The following is an 18,703-nucleotide window of genomic DNA, read 5'->3' as shown; positions in this document are numbered from 1 at the left end:
ATCTATATTCTATCTCTGTCTTTTGCACTTGGTAGGGAATAGGGAAATGCTTTTTTAGTGGGTGTAAACGGACTTGATTTAACCCGTCCTGAGAAACGTCATAGCATAAGCGTAGACGAGGGGTCTAATTCCATGGCTATAATAAATTTATAAATTAAAAAAACACAATTGGGACGTTTTAAAATGCTGTAATAATTGAAATGGATCAAAGTGCTGGTTATAGCAAACCGTAAAAAATATTAGATGTTATGTTTTATTATCTTTTTTCAATATTTTCTATATCTTGTTGCCTTTTACGCAGACACGCCAATGGATTTTCGTTCCCGGCACGCTTCATCCCCATTACTAGTCCAAAAGCTAGCGATGAATCACTCTATATAATTTCGACTGTGGAGTATAAGTAGGGTGGGGCCAATATTTGACATTTTAATCTGCTTTGAGGCTATAAAATAGCGCGAAATTTAAATTATTGAAAAGACCGGGTCTAAATGAAAAGACTGGACCCGGTTTAAATCCTCTTGACACAACTCTAATCTCTTATAATAAAAGAGAAGCGAGACACCCATGGTAGCAAAGTTTTAGTGTCGCTATGTTGTGTTATGCTTTAACAGAAAATACAAAAATATATATTTTTTGCAACGCAATAAGACATAAGGAGCATATTTGAAAAATATTTTGTTCTGGAATTCCCCGCCACATCAAACTTATATTTTTTGTAATGAAATATCACTTTATTCTCATATTTGCATTCAGTTCATTTTAAGAAGGCAAAAAAGGAAATGTAAAGACCCGGCTTGTATATCTAATGGAAACTCAAGAAAAGAAATGAGAAAAATAAACATTTTAAATTCAATGTTTTTTTTTTGTATTACACTAAGTGACTAAAAATACGCAAAAGTAGATTGTTATTGTTAAGACAATATGAAATTAAAATTGTGTTAGTTATATTCATATTCAAGAATGAATTACTTTTTTGGTCGTCACTTTTTTCATTAATAAATATCCAGTGGTTTCCTTCTTATGGGTAAGTAGCTACTGATTTGTAGATTGAAATCTACCTGAGCCAGACTAATTTTTAAGCTATNATCTTTTTTCAATATTTTCTATATCTTGTTGCCTTTTACGCAGACACGCCAATGGATTTTCGTTCCCGGCACGCTTCATCCCCATTACTAGTCCAAAAGCTAGCGATGAATCACTCTCTATAATTTCGACTGTGGAGTATAAGTAGGGTGGGGCTAATATTTGACATTTTAATCTGCTTTGAGGCTATAAAATAGCGCGAAATTTAAATTATTGAAAAGACCGGGTTTAAATGAAAAGACTGGACCCGGTTTAAATCCTCTTGACACAACTCTAATCTTTTATAATAAAAGAGAAGGGAGACACCCATGGTAGCAAAGTTTTAGTGTCGCTATGTTGTGTTATGCTTTAACAGAAAATACAAAAATATATATTTTTTGCAACGCAATAAGACATAAGGAGCATATTTGAAAAATATTTTGTTCTGGAATTCCCCGCCACATCAAACTTATATTTTTTGTAATGAAATATCACTTTATTCTCATATTTGCATTCAGTTCATTTTAAGAAGGCAAAAAAGGAAATGTAAAGACCCGGCTTGTATATCTAATGGAAACTCAAGAAAAGAAATGAGAAAAATAAACATTTTAAATTCAATGTTTTTTTTTTGTATTACACTAAGTGACTAAAAATACGCAAAAGTAGATTGTTATTGTTAAGACAATATGAAATTAAAATTGTGTTAGTTATATTCATATTCAAGAATGAATTACTTTTTTGGTCGTCACTTTTTTCATTAATAAATATCCAGTGGTTTCCTTCTTATGGGTAAGTAGCTACTGATTTGTAGATTGAAATCTACCTGAGCCAGACTAATTTTTAAGCTATAAATTTATTTTGAATCTACCAAGGCTAGAACATAACGATTTTATTTGGGACACCCTGTACGTAAAATTTAATCTTTATTCTTAATAAAGAAAAATTAGTACATATTATTGTTTTTTTATGCGTTATATTTTCGTACTACTTAAGTTTACAAAATCTTATTACTTAGGTACTTTTAAAAAATTACACATACTTATTTTTATTACAGTTTCTAATACGTGGAAGCCCAAATTGTTGTTGTTCTTTACTGATATTAAAATTAGCCTTTATTAATTTCTGCTATTGAAAAATTATTTGTTTACAGTGATTAACATTTATATTTAGATTTTAGATCAACTGATAAGTCCGTTGAACAAAAAATAATTATTTGAAAGAGAATGGCATATCAAAGATAATATTAGACCATTATGCTTTATTTTAGAACGCATTTTATAATAAACCACCTCTGTGTTTAATTTCATTTTCAAGGGTAGCGACACCTGTGAGAGAGTATACAAACTAAACTATGCCTAGAAGATCTCGTGTCCAGTAGGAATCGCGACAATTTTGGTTTAGAGACATAATAAAAATGGACGATCGTGTAAAATGTTGTCATTTTAATTGAGGACACAAATTATAGAATTATTAATAAATATTAATCTGAAAATTAAATACAAATGATCCTAGGTGTCCGTTCTAGTGAGTGAAGTAGTTTGGTTGTTGTGCCTGACCTAGTTCCGTCGTAAATGCAATATATTGACAGACTAACAGTATGGTTAAAATTGAGGTACTTTGGCATTTATTTAAATTATTCTTCTGTTCTCATGAGCATTGAAATTTATCTCACTCACTAGCGGGAACCATTGCGAATACATTGANGAAGATACCTTATTTGGACAATTGCAAATGCCAAACGATAACTTTGTTGAGCTCATTTGTAACACTGAAAAGATATTTCAAGATAATTTTGAACAATTATCCACAAAAAATAACATTTGTAGCACATTTCTTGAATTAATTAAAAGACTACCTTTTAGTCATCCGTGTCATTCTTTTCCGAAAGAATTTGTACTTAGGTTATATTTAAGGGTTAGAATTTATTATACGTTATAAACTATAAACCAAAATTTTAGGAATATTCAAAAAATAAACTTATAATAATGGAGAAATCTGTAATGATTATATTTTTAATACTATATATTATGTTATTATATTTTTTTATATATTATATTGTAGATATGTTTTATATGTACGTATAGGAACTTTTAGTCTTAAAATGAGGTCTTCTAAAGCCTCCTGAAGTCCTGTTATTTAAACCTGAGACACCCTGTATAAGTATTAGTCCAGGCTGTATCATTGCTCCCGCTAGGAACATGATTCTCATTCGATTTTTTTTCATAATCTTACTAAAAAAATGACCCTTCAAACATATCCGCATGTTGCCAGACGTTACTAATGGTTAAAAATTGTTTAAATTTTTTTTAAACAAATTCGTAATATTCGATTTTTTGCTCGAAATGCATTTTTATAGGCTCTTTGGGGTATCTAGAACAAAAAAGTTCATATGCAACTTTTCTCTAAAATCTACCGTTTTCGAGATATTTACGATTTTTTGTTAGAAAAAAAACGCGATTTTAACCATTTTCTTCTCTAAGGATTACGTCACTAAACAGGAGCTTACAACAACAATTTTAATTACTCTTCAAGTTTTCTTTTAATAATCCGTATTAACTCCAAGTACAAAACCTATTACCTATCTAAAATACCCATTTTCTACTTTTAATGTCATACCACGTAATATTCTAATTCAAATTCCATATTATTAAAATTACCTACTACGGTACTGTCAGGTAGAAACTAAATATTTGATTTCAATAATAAAAATTCTTTTAATCCAGCCCCGACTATTCCGCTTAATCTGATAGTTAGCACGATTCCGTCTCGCTTGGTTCTCGACTGCCACATCAAAGGCGCCGACACGGACTCTTCTAGTTCTAGTTGTATATTATTAAGCTGTGGTCAAAGTATGTGTAGAGTTTGAAGATGCCGGCATTGAAGAACGGCGAAACGTTTGGAAGCATTGGAATCTTTGCAGAGACCACAACGAAATATTCAGTACACATTTATAATAGGTACTGCTAATCTTTGTAAGAATAAGTAGTTACATGTCAAAATGAAATAAAATTCTCTTCAATGTTATATGTTTAATAAAAGAGGTTATCCCTGTCAAAAAAGGTTTTGGGAACACATAATTAAACTTTGAAATGGGCTAAATCAACTATGATACATAATCCGAATCATGTATGATTCGGACCTTAGCCAAAAATTAGAAAAATTCTATGAGGTTAATAAAAATTAATAAAACTAATACAAACTATATATATATTAGCAAGGTGAATGAAAAAAAAAAAATTGTAAAAAAATTCGTTTCAGATTGAAACTTGGTTTAATCGTTAGTTTAGGCAAATATAAATAATATTTCCCAAAAAGTATCGGTTTAAAACAATATCATTGTTTAAACAATGATTATAATGTAAAAATGACCAAAAATGTAGTTTTTTAGCTTTATTAAAAAGCGCTCTCCAACAGAAGTTTTTGCTTTTGTTTATACTTATAGGTTTTCAAAAAACGCTTCATTTGAGGCCTGCTAAATTTAAATTAAAATCCATTAACAATTTGTTTAAATAATTGCAAAAAAAACAGCGAAATTTGAATTTGCTATAAATAGAAGAAAAGAGCATAAATCGTCTCTAAACTGCAGTAAAAGTTGTATTTTGTTACGCTTAAGAAACCGTGAAAATTTGGTAAAAAAATATTTATTTGTTTACGAGTTTTTGCATTTTTTTTATTAGAAATAGCATTTTTTCAATTGCAAATACGCGGTTGTTAGCGTTATAATGAAGGCCTTATGAGGGCTCATTTGTTTCGTCTTGACTTATATTTTCAAGATATACAATTGGAAATTGTAATTTCATAGGCTAACCTTCTCAAAACGGCGTATAAACAAATAGTGTAATTTGTTTACAAGGTTTTTCGTTAATTTTGCGAATTAATTTTTTTTAAAGCCGCTTTGATATTCGTAATCCTTTAAAATTCGTAAATTTTTCACGAATTTTAAAAAAAATGTTCTAGGATCATTTTTAGCCGAGATAGCGGTTTTTTTTCATTCATAACTTGTTTATTTATAAACATTAAGACTTGAAATTTCGGAAATAAATCATCAACCCTTAAACTTCATAATAACTTAAAGATATCGAAAAAAATGCATTTTATAGTAATTTTTAACCCTTTAAAAAACGTCCTCGAATACATTTTTACGCCTGGAACGTGGTGGGGGAAAAATAAGACAGAAACGTTCCGAGACTTCAAATCTTAACTGCCCAAAATTTTGCGATATCTCCGGTAATTGTGGACCAATTTTAACGTATTTTTTTAATCTGGGTAGCGCACGGAAATAATAACAACTGCACAGTCCAATTTGCAGTTCCGTTTCCTCATTCCTGTATTACAAATTTCATTTACTGAGCTATATTTTATAAGCAATATTAGAATTAGAACATCTAAAATTTTTCCTTTATTTTTAAGATGAGTATCTACAGATAGTTTAGTTCAAAAAGTTGCCAATAGCCACAGATGGCTTTGAAAGCCTTTCTCTCAAAATACCTACTTATATTATGATGTAAATAAGAATGGCTGTGTTTCAATTTATTTTAATTACCAAAAACTGTTTATAATAGGGAAGAAAAAAAGATCAAAGAAAAAACAATACATATTTATTATTATTATTAGGTTATAAATTTTGCAGAAAATGAGATTGCTAAATTAAAAGAAAAATTAACAAGCTAATGTGTTTTTATGTATATAAGATATCTTTTAATTACATTTATAATAAAAGGGCAAATTATAACATTCGATCACGTTGAATAAATGCTCGATACAATAATATCAGAAGAAATATATAGTAATGCAAAGATATAAGTTTGTAAAAGTCACTCCAATAAACTTCCAAATAAGAGAAATAAATGGCATACCATTCATACCCATGATCCAGGGAGGATTTCTCAGAATAAAATTTTGTGTTCAAAAAATAAATTATGAGACAGTTTCAAATAAGAAATTTCTTTGGCTTTTTCTTCTTAACTCTTAAGTTCCCTTCAGCTTCATCATCTGAATTTGAAAATATTTCTCTTCTACTGTCAGCAATACTTGCAGTGTCCCCTGGATCTACAGAAGTGAAATTGACTTTTCCAATAATTATCTTTTGTGGTCTTAAAGGTTTTACCTAAACGTAAAATATATAATAAATATTTTTAAATTTGTGTAGGTTCCATACATACCTTTTTAAATATTTTGAAATTCACTTTTCCATTACAAACATCACTATGGTCTCTCAAAATCTTTTGCTTCGAAGGCATTTTCTCCATAATTTCTACAATAACAGTATTTTTAAATTGTTCTATAAACTGTTTCATTTCTTTATCGAAATGATCCTCCATTTCATCGTTTTCTATACTGATTACATTTGTTACATTCTTAGACATCCAAGTACTATTCATAAGGTCTTTATTTATTCTTGAAATTTTGGTTAGTCCAGTTATATTATGAGAAATGTTTTCAATTTTAGTACTAGAAAAAATTTTATCCATAGTATCGCTTATTTTCCTTTTAGAGATGGAGGTCTCTGATGAACCTTCGTTGGTTCTTTTTTTACTTCCCAATGACAGTAAGAATGGATTCTCTTTGTTCATTTGAGTAATATTATCACTGTCTTTCTTCGTTCTCTTGAACGGATTACTTTTTGGAGACGATTGTTCAACCACATTTCTTCTATTTTTATTGAGGAAAATAGACTGATTAGCTTTGCTGTCCCTGCTACTTTCATTCTGTTTATCTTCTTTGATTTTTTTCCTAGGTGAAATATTCTGCAAAGTAATTTAAAAATATACAGCGTGTTTCAGTTCGGGTGAATCAAACTTTAACCACAAATAGAACTCAATAAATTATTCACCAAAGAATCAATTTGTTTTAAGCATACCAAAGATTTCATAGATAATATGATTTTAAAAACTCTGTACAGTGAAAACGGTGAGCCTTAGACCCTTACTTTATAAGGCAATTCTGAATTATTAAAAAAAAAATTACCCCTAAACCTAAGTAAATATTCTTGCATTTTTTTTGCAATGACTTTCAACTTCAGTTCTTATTCATAAATTTTTTGTATTTCGAATGTAACTACATATTTATTTTTTTAGTCATCACCAATGCATTTTCTATACAAATCTCATTGTAATTCTCATCAAAAACTCGATTTATTTGACAATAAAAACGAAGGGCTTATATTACAGCTGCATTAGTTTTTGCTAGGAGTGAAAATTCTTTTGATAGCCTTTAATATTTATATCTTTAATCTTAATCAAATAATACGATACATCGCCCAGTGCATGATTATAACGGTTCTTTATTAATATTTGTTTTGTACCAATAATTTGTAGAAATGTTTCATATGTATGATCCAGTATGTATTTTATTGGAAATGCCATTTTCCATATGGAAAATTGAGGACAAAAAGGATTTTTTAAATTGTGAGAGACCTGTGCCTTCTCTCGATGTGGAAAAAAGGGGGAAGTCAAAAGACAACTTGTATGTTCGGAAGTTTCGGAATGAATGGTATTCGGAGTAGTTGTGTGGATGTGTTTATTTAAAAAAACGAGAACCTCATGCGAGGCTGTCGTAACCACGAAGCTTCTTCGAAACATAAATATACGGTGTGTGTATAGTAGTGCGTATAGTCTTGAGCAGTTTTCACTTTAACTCTAACTTATTTAACAGCTGAGATACAGACATGTTCAAAAGTGTCACAATAACGAGAAACTCCCTGTAACTCAGAAACAAATGAAGATAGCAAATTTCTGATTTGACAGTCGAGTTTGCCATGAAAATCGAGCTCGGGAACGTGGTGTCAGATTTATCATATCTTTAGTAGTTTCTGAGCTACCCTGAAATCCCACCGAAAATGGACCAGCCCGTACACATTATTAAGGATCTTGGAACAAATTTCCACATTAAAAAAATTTAAATAAAAAGAAACTAAGCCAACATTTTCATTAATTTAGTTACTTATAGTTAGTCTTTTCAGTATTTCCATGACTTTTAGAAAGTGGACATAACGTGTTCTTTCACCAAACTCTTAATTTCGAAAACACTGAAAAATATTCAACGTTTTCAGAACTTTCCTCTTTGTAATAACAATTTTCGCTATTAATAAAATATAAAAATTTTTGTTATTAAAATATTACATACATTATGTGGAACATAATTTTTGGTTCCTTTTCGTTTATACTCATTTGTTCTTTTTAAAAGCTAAAAAATAAATTCTCATTTTACATTACCTACTCTTGCACAAAGTTTCAAGGTCTATCATCTATTTTTTTCTTGTTGCTTTTCGATAAAAAAACAGTGAAATATAATAAAATGTCTACCTTAGATATGAAACCGTCGCTTTCCACCTGTTCTCTTGTCTTATCCTTCTGCAAATTACTGATATTGTCACTATAACAAAACAATAATTTATTATTACAACATAAACATAAACCTGTGAAGTGCTTTACTTATCAATTTTTATTTTCTTCGATGATATTTTCTCTAGTTTATCATCATTTATTCGTTTTACAGACTGTCTATTATCAATCTCTTTTTCAGTGATTATTTCACATTCTGCAAAAATTTCACACGGTTCTGATTCATCCGCCTTGGGCTCAAACGTATCTGGAACAGTTACTGGCTCTTCTTTTTCCTCGGCCTTAAGTTCTCTCATTGTAAAGTGTTCACTTTCAGTATTAGCAGCGAGCGCTTTGCTTTGTGTAGGCTCAGTAGGTCTACATAAAGGAAAAACTTCTTCTACTCTGTTGAAATTAGGGTTGCAGTCTCTCTCGCATGAGCAAAGTGTAATTGATATTGCAATTTCTTGAAGAGGAATGGTTCTTTTCCCTTGTTTTGAAAATCTTTTAATCACTTCATTCAGGCTAGGATCGTTTGTCATATCCCCAGATTCGATTATAAGAAATTCTTTGGGTGACTTTTCTATATCCTCTAGCGGGATTGAATTTTTTTCCCAGGAAATGGATGTACCCCCTATATTTAAAAAAAAATCTACTATTAGTAAAATCTAAAGTGACAAAGAGGGGGAATAACAATCAGAGTAGCAACAGAAATAGTTTTCAAATTCTCTGACTCCCTATTTCTAGTAAAAAAAAAAGTTTTTGACGAGTTTTGGAGAAAGTACACAGATGTTAACATATTGTATCTCCCTATCTCTTTTCATGACAAAAAGTGTTGAGCAAATCCAGCTTTTAACTGTTTTAAACTCTATTCAAATATGTTTTTACATATATGAATAGAGCATTCTCTTAGGACTCTGTCACTGTGAGTGTGTAAGGTTCAATAGGTCGTTCTCTAATAATAAGGTAGATTTCATTAAAATAGTATGCTATGTACAATATCTCCATAGATGGAGTTGAAAAGAGAAAGACTGTTTTGTTTTTCATTTTATGCAAAAAAGTAATTTTTCTCAAAAAATTCTGCTTCTCTTTTTTTTTGGGTAGTCCAGAATTCTACTGTCATACAGGTATATCAGGATTTAGAAAAAGTAATGTAAAAAAATATAAATATTTAATTTTTGTAATTTTTTGAATATCTGAATTTTTTTTAAATAGTGAAATTGCGCCAAATGGATCAGTCACAGGTTAGGTACTTTTATGAAAGTAGCTTTGCCTAACCAAATTCATACTGAAAAAGCTGACAAATAGAAATATTCATGTTGACATAATAGTATGACATATAATTATAATACCATCAATTATTTGTCGGTTCTGAGTTCTGTCACAAATCAATGGAAAAATTTTAATTATTCGAGCTTTTTCTGGGATTCGTGCATGGTACCTGCCATCCTTTATCCTTATAAAAACTGTCAATTTTGTTCAAACATGAACCAGCCTTAATTTCTGTTTTTCTGATCTTACAGGAATCTGTACACATCAAATGTTTTTGTTTAATAGGTTTTTATATAGTGCTGTTTTTTTAAAACCTGACATAGACCAACTTTTTTATTTGAGGTGATAGACTAGTACTTCCAAATGCAAAGTTGTAGGAAATAACTTGACTAATAGTCCAATTAAATACAACAATAAGTGACAGTAATTTTTTGTTCAACCCCCGGCCAAGGGTGAAAAAAGATAGAACAAAGGGGTTCTTGAAGATAACTCAAAATGGGTAAGGGCTAGAAAAAAAGCATACAATTCTACATAAAAATGGCCTCTTGACTTTTTCTTGTATAATTAAAATTAACAGAGTTAGGGAGGCTAGAAGTTAAGGGGAGATTTCAGAAATTTAAAAAAATCATAAGCAGAAAAATGAATGAATTTTGTAATTTTTTTTTCGATCTACTCTAAAAAATGTACTTAACCTTTCTTTTCAGAGATATAGATATATTTTTTAATTTTTAATAAGAAAGTTATAACAATTTCAAATTTATTGTTCACCCCCCTAAACAGAGATTTTAACGAAAACCTCAAAACAGGTCAATTTAATTTTGTCAATTTGTTTACATAAATCATATTTTTTATTATTTTTGAGTAAATATGATTTTTTTTTATAAATACCAAATATAGTTTTTCTGAAATAAAAAATAAGGGTAGTAACCCCCAAACACGGAATCACTTGCAAAATATATTTTTTTTATCATAAGTAATTTCCATTTTGTTTCATTTCAAAATATTGATTAGAACCCCAGAAATTTTGAATAAACTGTTTTGGGGGGCGAACTTTGAGGGTGTATTTCACCCCGTAAATATGTTTTTCCGCCGATAAAAAAAATACGTCTCTTCACATTTTTTAGAGTTGATTGAAAAAAAAATTACAAAATTCATTCGTTTTTCCGCTTGTTACGATTTTTTAAAATTTTTGAAATCTTCCCTTAACTTTTAGCCTCCCTAACTGTTACTTTTAATAGTACAAGAAAAAGTCAAGATGCCATTTTTATGTAGAATTGTATGCTTAACAACTTTTATAAGAAACTTTTTTCTAGCCCTTGTCCTTTTTGAGTTATCTCGAAAAACTTCTTTGCTTTATCTTTTTTCACCCTTGGCCGGGGGTTGAACAAAAAATTATTGTCACTTGTTGCTATAATATACCTCAAACTAACTCATATCAAAAATTCAGGCAAGTTGACCAAAATTTCAATTTAAAGGCTTATTTAATTGGACTATAAGAAAAATTTACAAATAATGCTTTCCGGTGTTGCCAAACTTCTTCAGTAGCTGCTTAAACAATATTTTTTAAATAGCAACACCGTATTTTTTTAACAAACAAATTAAACACTTTTTTATCAAATTAAGTTTCCAACAAAAACATCAACTGAGGGTTATTTGAAATATAAAATATAACCAACCCTGAATATAACAGCAGATTATTTTTTGTTTTTGCTGATTGGTCTAAAACGGCTACTCCAATAAAAAAATGTGACATAACATTTTCTATTTAGAATTTGAAGGTTTTTTAAATTATGTTAAAAAATACGGTGTTGCCATTTAAAAAAATATCGTTTTAGTAGCTACTGCAGAAATCTGGCAACACTGGAAAGAATTATTTGTAAATTTTTCTTAATCAAGTTATTTCCTACAACTTTGCATTTTGAAGTGCTAAAATAATATGTATATGTAACAGGGAACAGTCCCGTTTTAGAGATACAGGGTGTTGAAGTTGTTAAAAAAAAATTGATTTTTTTTGTTTATATTTCCGGAATCTATTAACCGATCTCAATAAAATTTGATACAGAGAATGTATGATAGTAGGCCTTACATGCTCTAAAATATGAGCTTTAAAGGTTCAACCAGTGGTGTACAACAGGTCAGGGGTCACCTCTTTTTTTACAAAAAAAAACTACGCCACTGTATTTTTTACAGGTCATTGCAACTGATTTATATTCTAATGCACAAAATACGTAAAAAAGGTACTTAACTTGAATTTTTCCTTAAGATACGCCTTTCTCAAGTTATTCATACTAATACAATCCCCTTGTGGCAGACACTTCTAACCATAATATTACAAGAATATTTATGTTTATGCTTAAAAGTAAATGCAATTTCTAAGTACATCAACAAAATTATTTACACTTCTTTCTACACCACCTGTGAGGTAGTGTTCCTGGCTTTTTAATTTTCCCTGAAGGCCTAATACTCTTTACAAATAAGAACTATTGAAATCAAAATAATAATAAAAATATATTTACCAAGCAACAGCAACTAAACAAGAAACAAAATTAATGTTACATATTATAATTGTTCAAAATGTGAACCACCCACATCGATACATTTCTGATATCTTCTATTTAATGGAATTAATTGAAGCTAATATCATGTGGTGGTTTTGTTTTAATTCATTACACCCGTCTTATATTTGTTGCAGTAGTTGTGGTTTTGTATTTGTTGGAGTAGATAGTTGAACATAGATCCAGGCGGTTTAGATATGGCAATCTGGCTGGCCAAGACACTGGGCCCTCTGCACCATTATGGTTGAGATTGGCATTTGGACTTCTACCTATCTATCACCCCATATAATTTTCATTAAGCCATTCTTATATTATTCTCCCAGAACGCGCAAGAGCACCACTGGATTCAGCTATTTTGTCGTATTTTTAATGGAATACCCTCTAATAATTCAAATAGATGGTTTTCTAGAAAGTTTTGAAATGGCAAGAGGAAAGGTCCACAAACTTTATTGTCTTTGTGCATTTATTTTGATTTAAGTTGTTCTTATTTGTAAAGATAGCAGGTTAGGCTTCCAGGGGAAACTAAAATGCGTAAGGAACTCTACCTTACAGGTGGTGTGGAAACGAGTGTAAAGAATTTTGTTGCTGTGCTTCCAAATTCCACTTATTTTTAAGCATAAACATAAATCTAATTGCAATATTATGGTCTTCACAAGGGGATTGTATTGATATGAATAACTTGAAAACGGCGAATCTTATGGAAAAAATTCAAGTTACATTTTTTACGTACTTTGTGCATTAGAATATAAATCCGTTACAATAACTTGTAAAAAATGCGGTGGCGTAGGTTTTTTTTTTTATAAAAAAGGGGATGGCCCCTGACCAGTTGTACACCACTGGTCACTGGTTGTACCTTTAGAGCTCATATTTTAGAGAACACAAGGCCTACTATCATAGATTATCTGAACGAAATTTTATTGAGATCGGTTAAGAGATTCGAGAGATATAAACAAAAAATCAATTGTTTTAACAACTTCAACACCCTGTATCTCTAAAACGGGGCTGTTCCAGACCAATGTTTATAATGCAAACACATGTTATTTTAAAGAGATCTATCTGCCCTCGAAATTTTCTGCATAAAATTCGGACCACCCTGTATAATAGCAATGGTGAAATATGCACAAAACAGATACTCACCAGCCTTTTTAATTATATCTTCCAAACGTTTCTTGTCTTTTTCCTTTGGGAATACGAAGAGTTTCCCTTTGAATAATTCTTTTCTTGTTGAATTGGGGCTAAGGTCGACTTTACTTAATAACACCTCTGCTACAGGTGGTTTATTATACAAATTAATATTAGGTGGAGGTAATTGTTTCTGTACTCTCTCAGCAAACTTTGACCAATATGACGGTTTGACGACTAGTTTTTCATCTATCAGTGCATGCAAAAATTTAATAGTCAAACTTATCTCTTCCATTGTAAGATGTGTACAATCTGAAGTCCATTGATCTATATATTTTCCTTTTATTATGGAAAGGTCAGATATTAACTTTGTTTTTATGTTGTTATTTAAACATGTCCCAGTAGTAACAAACACATATTTTTGTAAACTGAAAAAGCACTTAAAATAAATATTTATTCTCTTAAATCAGTGCAAAATAGAAGTTATATTTATATCTACATTAGAAAAATGAATGTAAATCTTACTGCGGTCAACTCGCCTGTTTTGGTCAATCAAGTGAAATCAGAAGTTTAACATACCTACTATAAAATAGTATTTCTTTTTAAGTTTGTGTTTGCAAAAACTATATTTGATATGTCTGAATTTGTATTACTGAATGTTAATTTAATTCCAACAATGTTTTTAACTTAAATGTTTTATGAAAAAACTTCTGCAAACACACCATGCGTTGCCAGTCAGTTCATTCTAGTAATTGGCTAATATGATTTTCCATTACATAATTGGGACCTCTTTTTGGACACATTTAATAATTAATTAATTTACCTTCATGTACTAAAAACATTTAAATGTCGACGATTATATAAAATTATTTTTCCTCTCACACATTCAATTATAATAAATTCAGAAAAGTAACAAGAAATGGAAATGTTAGTTTACATACACTACGCAGAATGAAAAAATTAAAATCAGAGATGCCGAGAATTATTTGTCAACCACTAAATAATGGTAAAAAAGTATGTGATTGAAAACCAGTTTATTCAAATATTTATTTCGGCTATATAAGTAGGAATTGAAAAATGGATGGCAAATGCTTGTTTTGGTGGTCAAAAATTATATAAACTGTTACACATTCGCTTCTCACTACAGGGATCTCAGAAATGGTAAGAGGTACGAAGTAGCTTAAATAGGGGCAAAGTTACGTAATCAGGGGACCAACATTATGCCTCTAAAAAATCAAGGCTAACATGATTAGTTTTCGAAATATTTGAAAAAAACCGAAATTTTGGAAATCCGATTCTGTTTCATTACAGCCTTGTTTGAGGTGATATTGAAAAAAGAAAAACACTTTCTTGTGGCCACTTTTTGCCCTCTATCGAATGGCATAATCAATTTTTATATGTAACTCTCCAGGACTATTATCAACTTCATTTTTTTAAATACGACTCTAGAAATTTTATTACAATTTTTGCAAGCCTTCATGATCCCCAATACTGTACTGCCTCAGCCCGAACCAGATTCAGACGTTTTGTCTCGAAAAATTCATCTTCAGTGTATTCGTTCCAAATTTATCTAAATTTTTTATTTAGATTTCTTTGTTTATTGAATTATCATACACTGTAAGTGTATTCTAACCCTGTGAAATCCATCTAGTTATTTAAACTATTATACTATATTATTACCACACGTTACAATAAAATATTTATTATTATTAATTATTACACTTGGTCATACATAACCCAATAAGTTGTTGCGTCAAAATTAAAACATTACAATTTTAATTTTATTATGACAAATTAATTCTTAAAAATGCATAAGAACAATCAAAACGCCAAATGAATATTATTTTTTAAAGAATTTCAGTAAATGTTCAAAAAACATTTTCGTTTTGGCAAAGGTTGAAAATGAAGATCAGCGTAATATTATCGGAATTTATTATATCTGTAACCGCAACTGTGACAAAGCATATTAGATGTATTTGTATGAATATCTTGAAAAAAAAAAAATAGATGGAATTTGTTTGCGTTTTGAGCAGTCGAGAAGCCTAGAACTATGGACACGGGAATAGAACTCTAATAATTTTTTATTTTAATGGGTGGTGGTAATAGTTTAAATAACTACAAGAATTTCACAGAGTCTAACGACACTTACAGCGTACGATAATTCAATAAACAAAGAAATCTAAATAAAAAATTTAGATAAATTTTGAACGAATACACTGAAGATGAATTTTTCGAGACAAAACGTCTGAATCTGGTTCGGGCTGAGGCAGTACAGTATTGAGGGTCATAAAGACTTGCAAAAAATGTAATAAAATTTCTAGGGTCGTACTTAAAAAAATGAAGTTTATGATGGTCCTGGAGAGTCGAAACGTTACTTATAAAAATTGATTATGCCATTCGATAGAGGGCAAAAAGTGACCACCAGAAAGTGTTCTTCTTTTTTCAATATCACCTCAAACAAGGCTGAAATGAAACAAAAACGGATTTCCAAAATTTCGTTTATTTTCAAATATTTCGAAAACTAATCATGTTAGCGTTGATTTTTTAGAGGCATAATGTTGGTCCCCTGATTACACAACTTTGCGTCCATTTAAGCTAGTTTGTATCTCTTACTGTTTTCGAGATTCCTGTAATGAGAAGCGCATTTGTAACAGCCTGTATTTATTTTTGAGGATGTCATAACAAATAAAAAATATTGGGAAAGAACAAAATATTTGTGACCATTACCTGGTCAAGGTGATTAAAAGTTTATTTGTTCCTGTTTTCTGGAACAATAAATTAAACTTAAAGTTTAATGCCAATTTAAATATCATTTGATAATAATATCACCTAACAAATTCCACAAAAAATAGTAAAACATATTTTTTACTTTCCAAATAGTGGAGACCTTCTGAACCAAAAATTAAAGTCGTCACAAAATCCGTTACAATGCAATACATAACAAGTGTCATAAATTAACATTTTATGCGACAGATGGAGCCACACTCTACTTTAACGGTATAATGGTGGTGGAAAATAGACGTTTTCTTTAAATTTGTAATCTTACGGTTTTCCTATTTATTAGTGATGGGCAGAATCGAGTACTTGGTTCTTGGATACTTGTAAGAATTGAATGGTTCTTCGAGTACTGAGAATCGAGAACCAAGTGCAGGACCGAAGATTGAACACTGAATGAAGAACATTATAATCGTAATGGGGAGGAACATTTACATTTTTATTTGTTTTGTGCAATTATTTCAATTTGCTGTGTTTAAAAACATTTTTAAAATTATGAATATGTATGTAGGTATATAGAATTTTTTTCCGATTATGAGTCATCCGTTTGTTCAAGTGAATAACCACCGAGAACTAAAGGTATTCAAATTCTTCCGATTAATTTGATACACTAATCAGTAATTGATGAGGTAATTGATTTAAATTCTTTCGAATATTTCCTGGGCATGAGAACTCGCATCTCGTACAATATTTGTTAGGTAGCCTGGCAACTATCGAGAACTAAAAGTATTCGAGTACTTTCAGTAGGTATCTGAGAACAGCTAGTACTTATAAAAATTGGGTATTACTCGATATTATATTCGAATTTTTCTATCACTACCTATTATTGAATTTAATACCTTCTAGTGCCTGGGAACCAATAAAGACCGCAAACAGGCGAAATCACCGTATATTTGAAAATCAAAGAATATACCTATTTTCTGCTTTAAGTAAAATCACTTTTGACATAAATTGTTAAAAAATATATATATTTTTCACCTATATGAGCTGTGACTAACCCCAAACTGAATAATATCACCAATTGCTAACTCAATTTCAATATTAGGGTGCAATTTCTCGCCTTTATATAGGGTGTTATATTTTGATCCACAATCTTCCACAGTGACCTTGTTTTCCTATAAATAAAAATATGTACATTTTAGTGCAATATATCTCTCTTGTAAATACATGAAAGGACTCCATTATTTTTAAAAATCAAAGTAAAAAACTTACCTTCAAACGTATGATTGCATGTTTTCGACTAATAGACTGATCATCTTGTATTAAAAAATCACAGTCTTTTCTTCCGACAAGGAACTTATCCTTTTCAGTAAGATAAAATACATTCTCTGTAATAAATATTGTCATAATTACTTTGTGACACAAATTTTGTGTATTGAAAAATACTCACCATTGTTGATGTTTTGTAAATATAAAAGCATTTTAATAGATCTTTATCAATTTTGCAGTTCAAAACATGTCAATGACTACCTCATAATTATCTCTTTATATTTGAAATCAATAATTTAAAAAGTACTAGTCACAGATATGGTAAATTTGAGATTTGAGGTTATGTTAGATACAAAGTAATCAAAGTATTCAGGTCAGGGCCCGAGAACTTATACTTGAAAATATGGGGAAACTGGGGACCACGTGACTTGAGATGGATATACAAGTTGGGGAAAGAGTCTATAGATGTCGCCACAAAGATTTTGTAGAATAAATTTTGACAATTGCAATCATGGAGACTAGATAAGGAGCACGAACTCATACGGAAAAATTGACAAAATTTGTCCAAGAAATGGCAGAAGTTGGGGTGGCGCTAGTGTTCCATATGACCCAAATGAATGTAGCTTCATAAATACGAGTGAAGTAAGCAAATAACCAATTTTATTTTATTTATATCGAGTTTAATAGATATATTGGGGAGCGGGGAGGTATACTAACCTAAAAACTAGAAGTCAAGTCAATAATTATTACAATTTGTTTTTATAAATGGTAAATAGAAAGTTTCGAAAATAATTTAAATATGGTAATAGTATGTGAAGTGAATGACTGTCAACAGATTTAAAATAAAACAGTACGTTTGTGATTTGCATTTTCAATCTAATGATGTCCAGCTGTTCTATATTACAACTTGACCGAATAGTGGGTTAATATTATGGCAAAAGGTCGAATAATTCGGAAGTTGGAAGCAGCTTCTTTGATTCTTAATACGGTAGAGAAATTTTTAAATAGAAAGATTTCATAAGTGAAAATATTGTATAATTGAATGATGCATTGTTTCTTTATATATTTTGCAGCAGCATCAACAGCAAGAGCATCCGCTACACCAGCAACAACAGGTGCAGCAGCTACAACAAGAGCAACAGTTACAACAACAACAACAAGAACAGCAAGTAAATCAAGAGCAATTAAGTTACGATGAGATTATACTAGAAAGTGAGCATCCTGTCCTGTATAATCTAATAAAAGAAAAGTTCTGTTGACGTGTGATGAGGTCTCGACAAAGCAACTATGAATATGTTCACATAATATTGACAATAGCAACAAAGTATACTTTATTTATTTCTACATATTCTTGTAATTTATATTACGTGCATAAATAATTAAATT

General features: G+C 30.2%; 1 protein-coding gene across 1 annotated transcript; it reads right to left on the bottom strand.

Moving 5' to 3' along the window:
* Window positions 1–5,685: 5,685 nt before the first annotated feature.
* Window positions 5,686–17,677, bottom strand: LOC108917919 (nibrin). The gene is made up of 8 exons (XM_018724728.1): window positions 17,499–17,677; window positions 17,321–17,436; window positions 17,087–17,223; window positions 13,349–13,761; window positions 8,496–9,018; window positions 8,367–8,436; window positions 6,225–6,809; window positions 5,686–6,169 (listed from the first exon to the last, which is right to left on the bottom strand). Exons 1-8 carry the CDS (start codon window positions 17,527–17,529, stop codon window positions 5,993–5,995), a joined length of 2,052 nt encoding a protein of 683 aa, XP_018580244.1. The 5' UTR covers window positions 17,530–17,677; the 3' UTR covers window positions 5,686–5,992.
* Between the last annotated feature and the right edge of the window lie 1,026 nt (window positions 17,678–18,703).

This window comes from Anoplophora glabripennis, unplaced genomic scaffold (genome assembly GCF_000390285.2).
Source record: "Anoplophora glabripennis isolate ALB-LARVAE unplaced genomic scaffold, Agla_2.0 scaffold66, whole genome shotgun sequence".
Lineage (NCBI taxonomy): Eukaryota > Metazoa > Arthropoda > Insecta > Coleoptera > Cerambycidae > Anoplophora > Anoplophora glabripennis.
The sequence above is the reverse complement of the archived record's forward strand: the minus strand, read 5'-3'. Positions and strand labels throughout refer to the sequence as shown.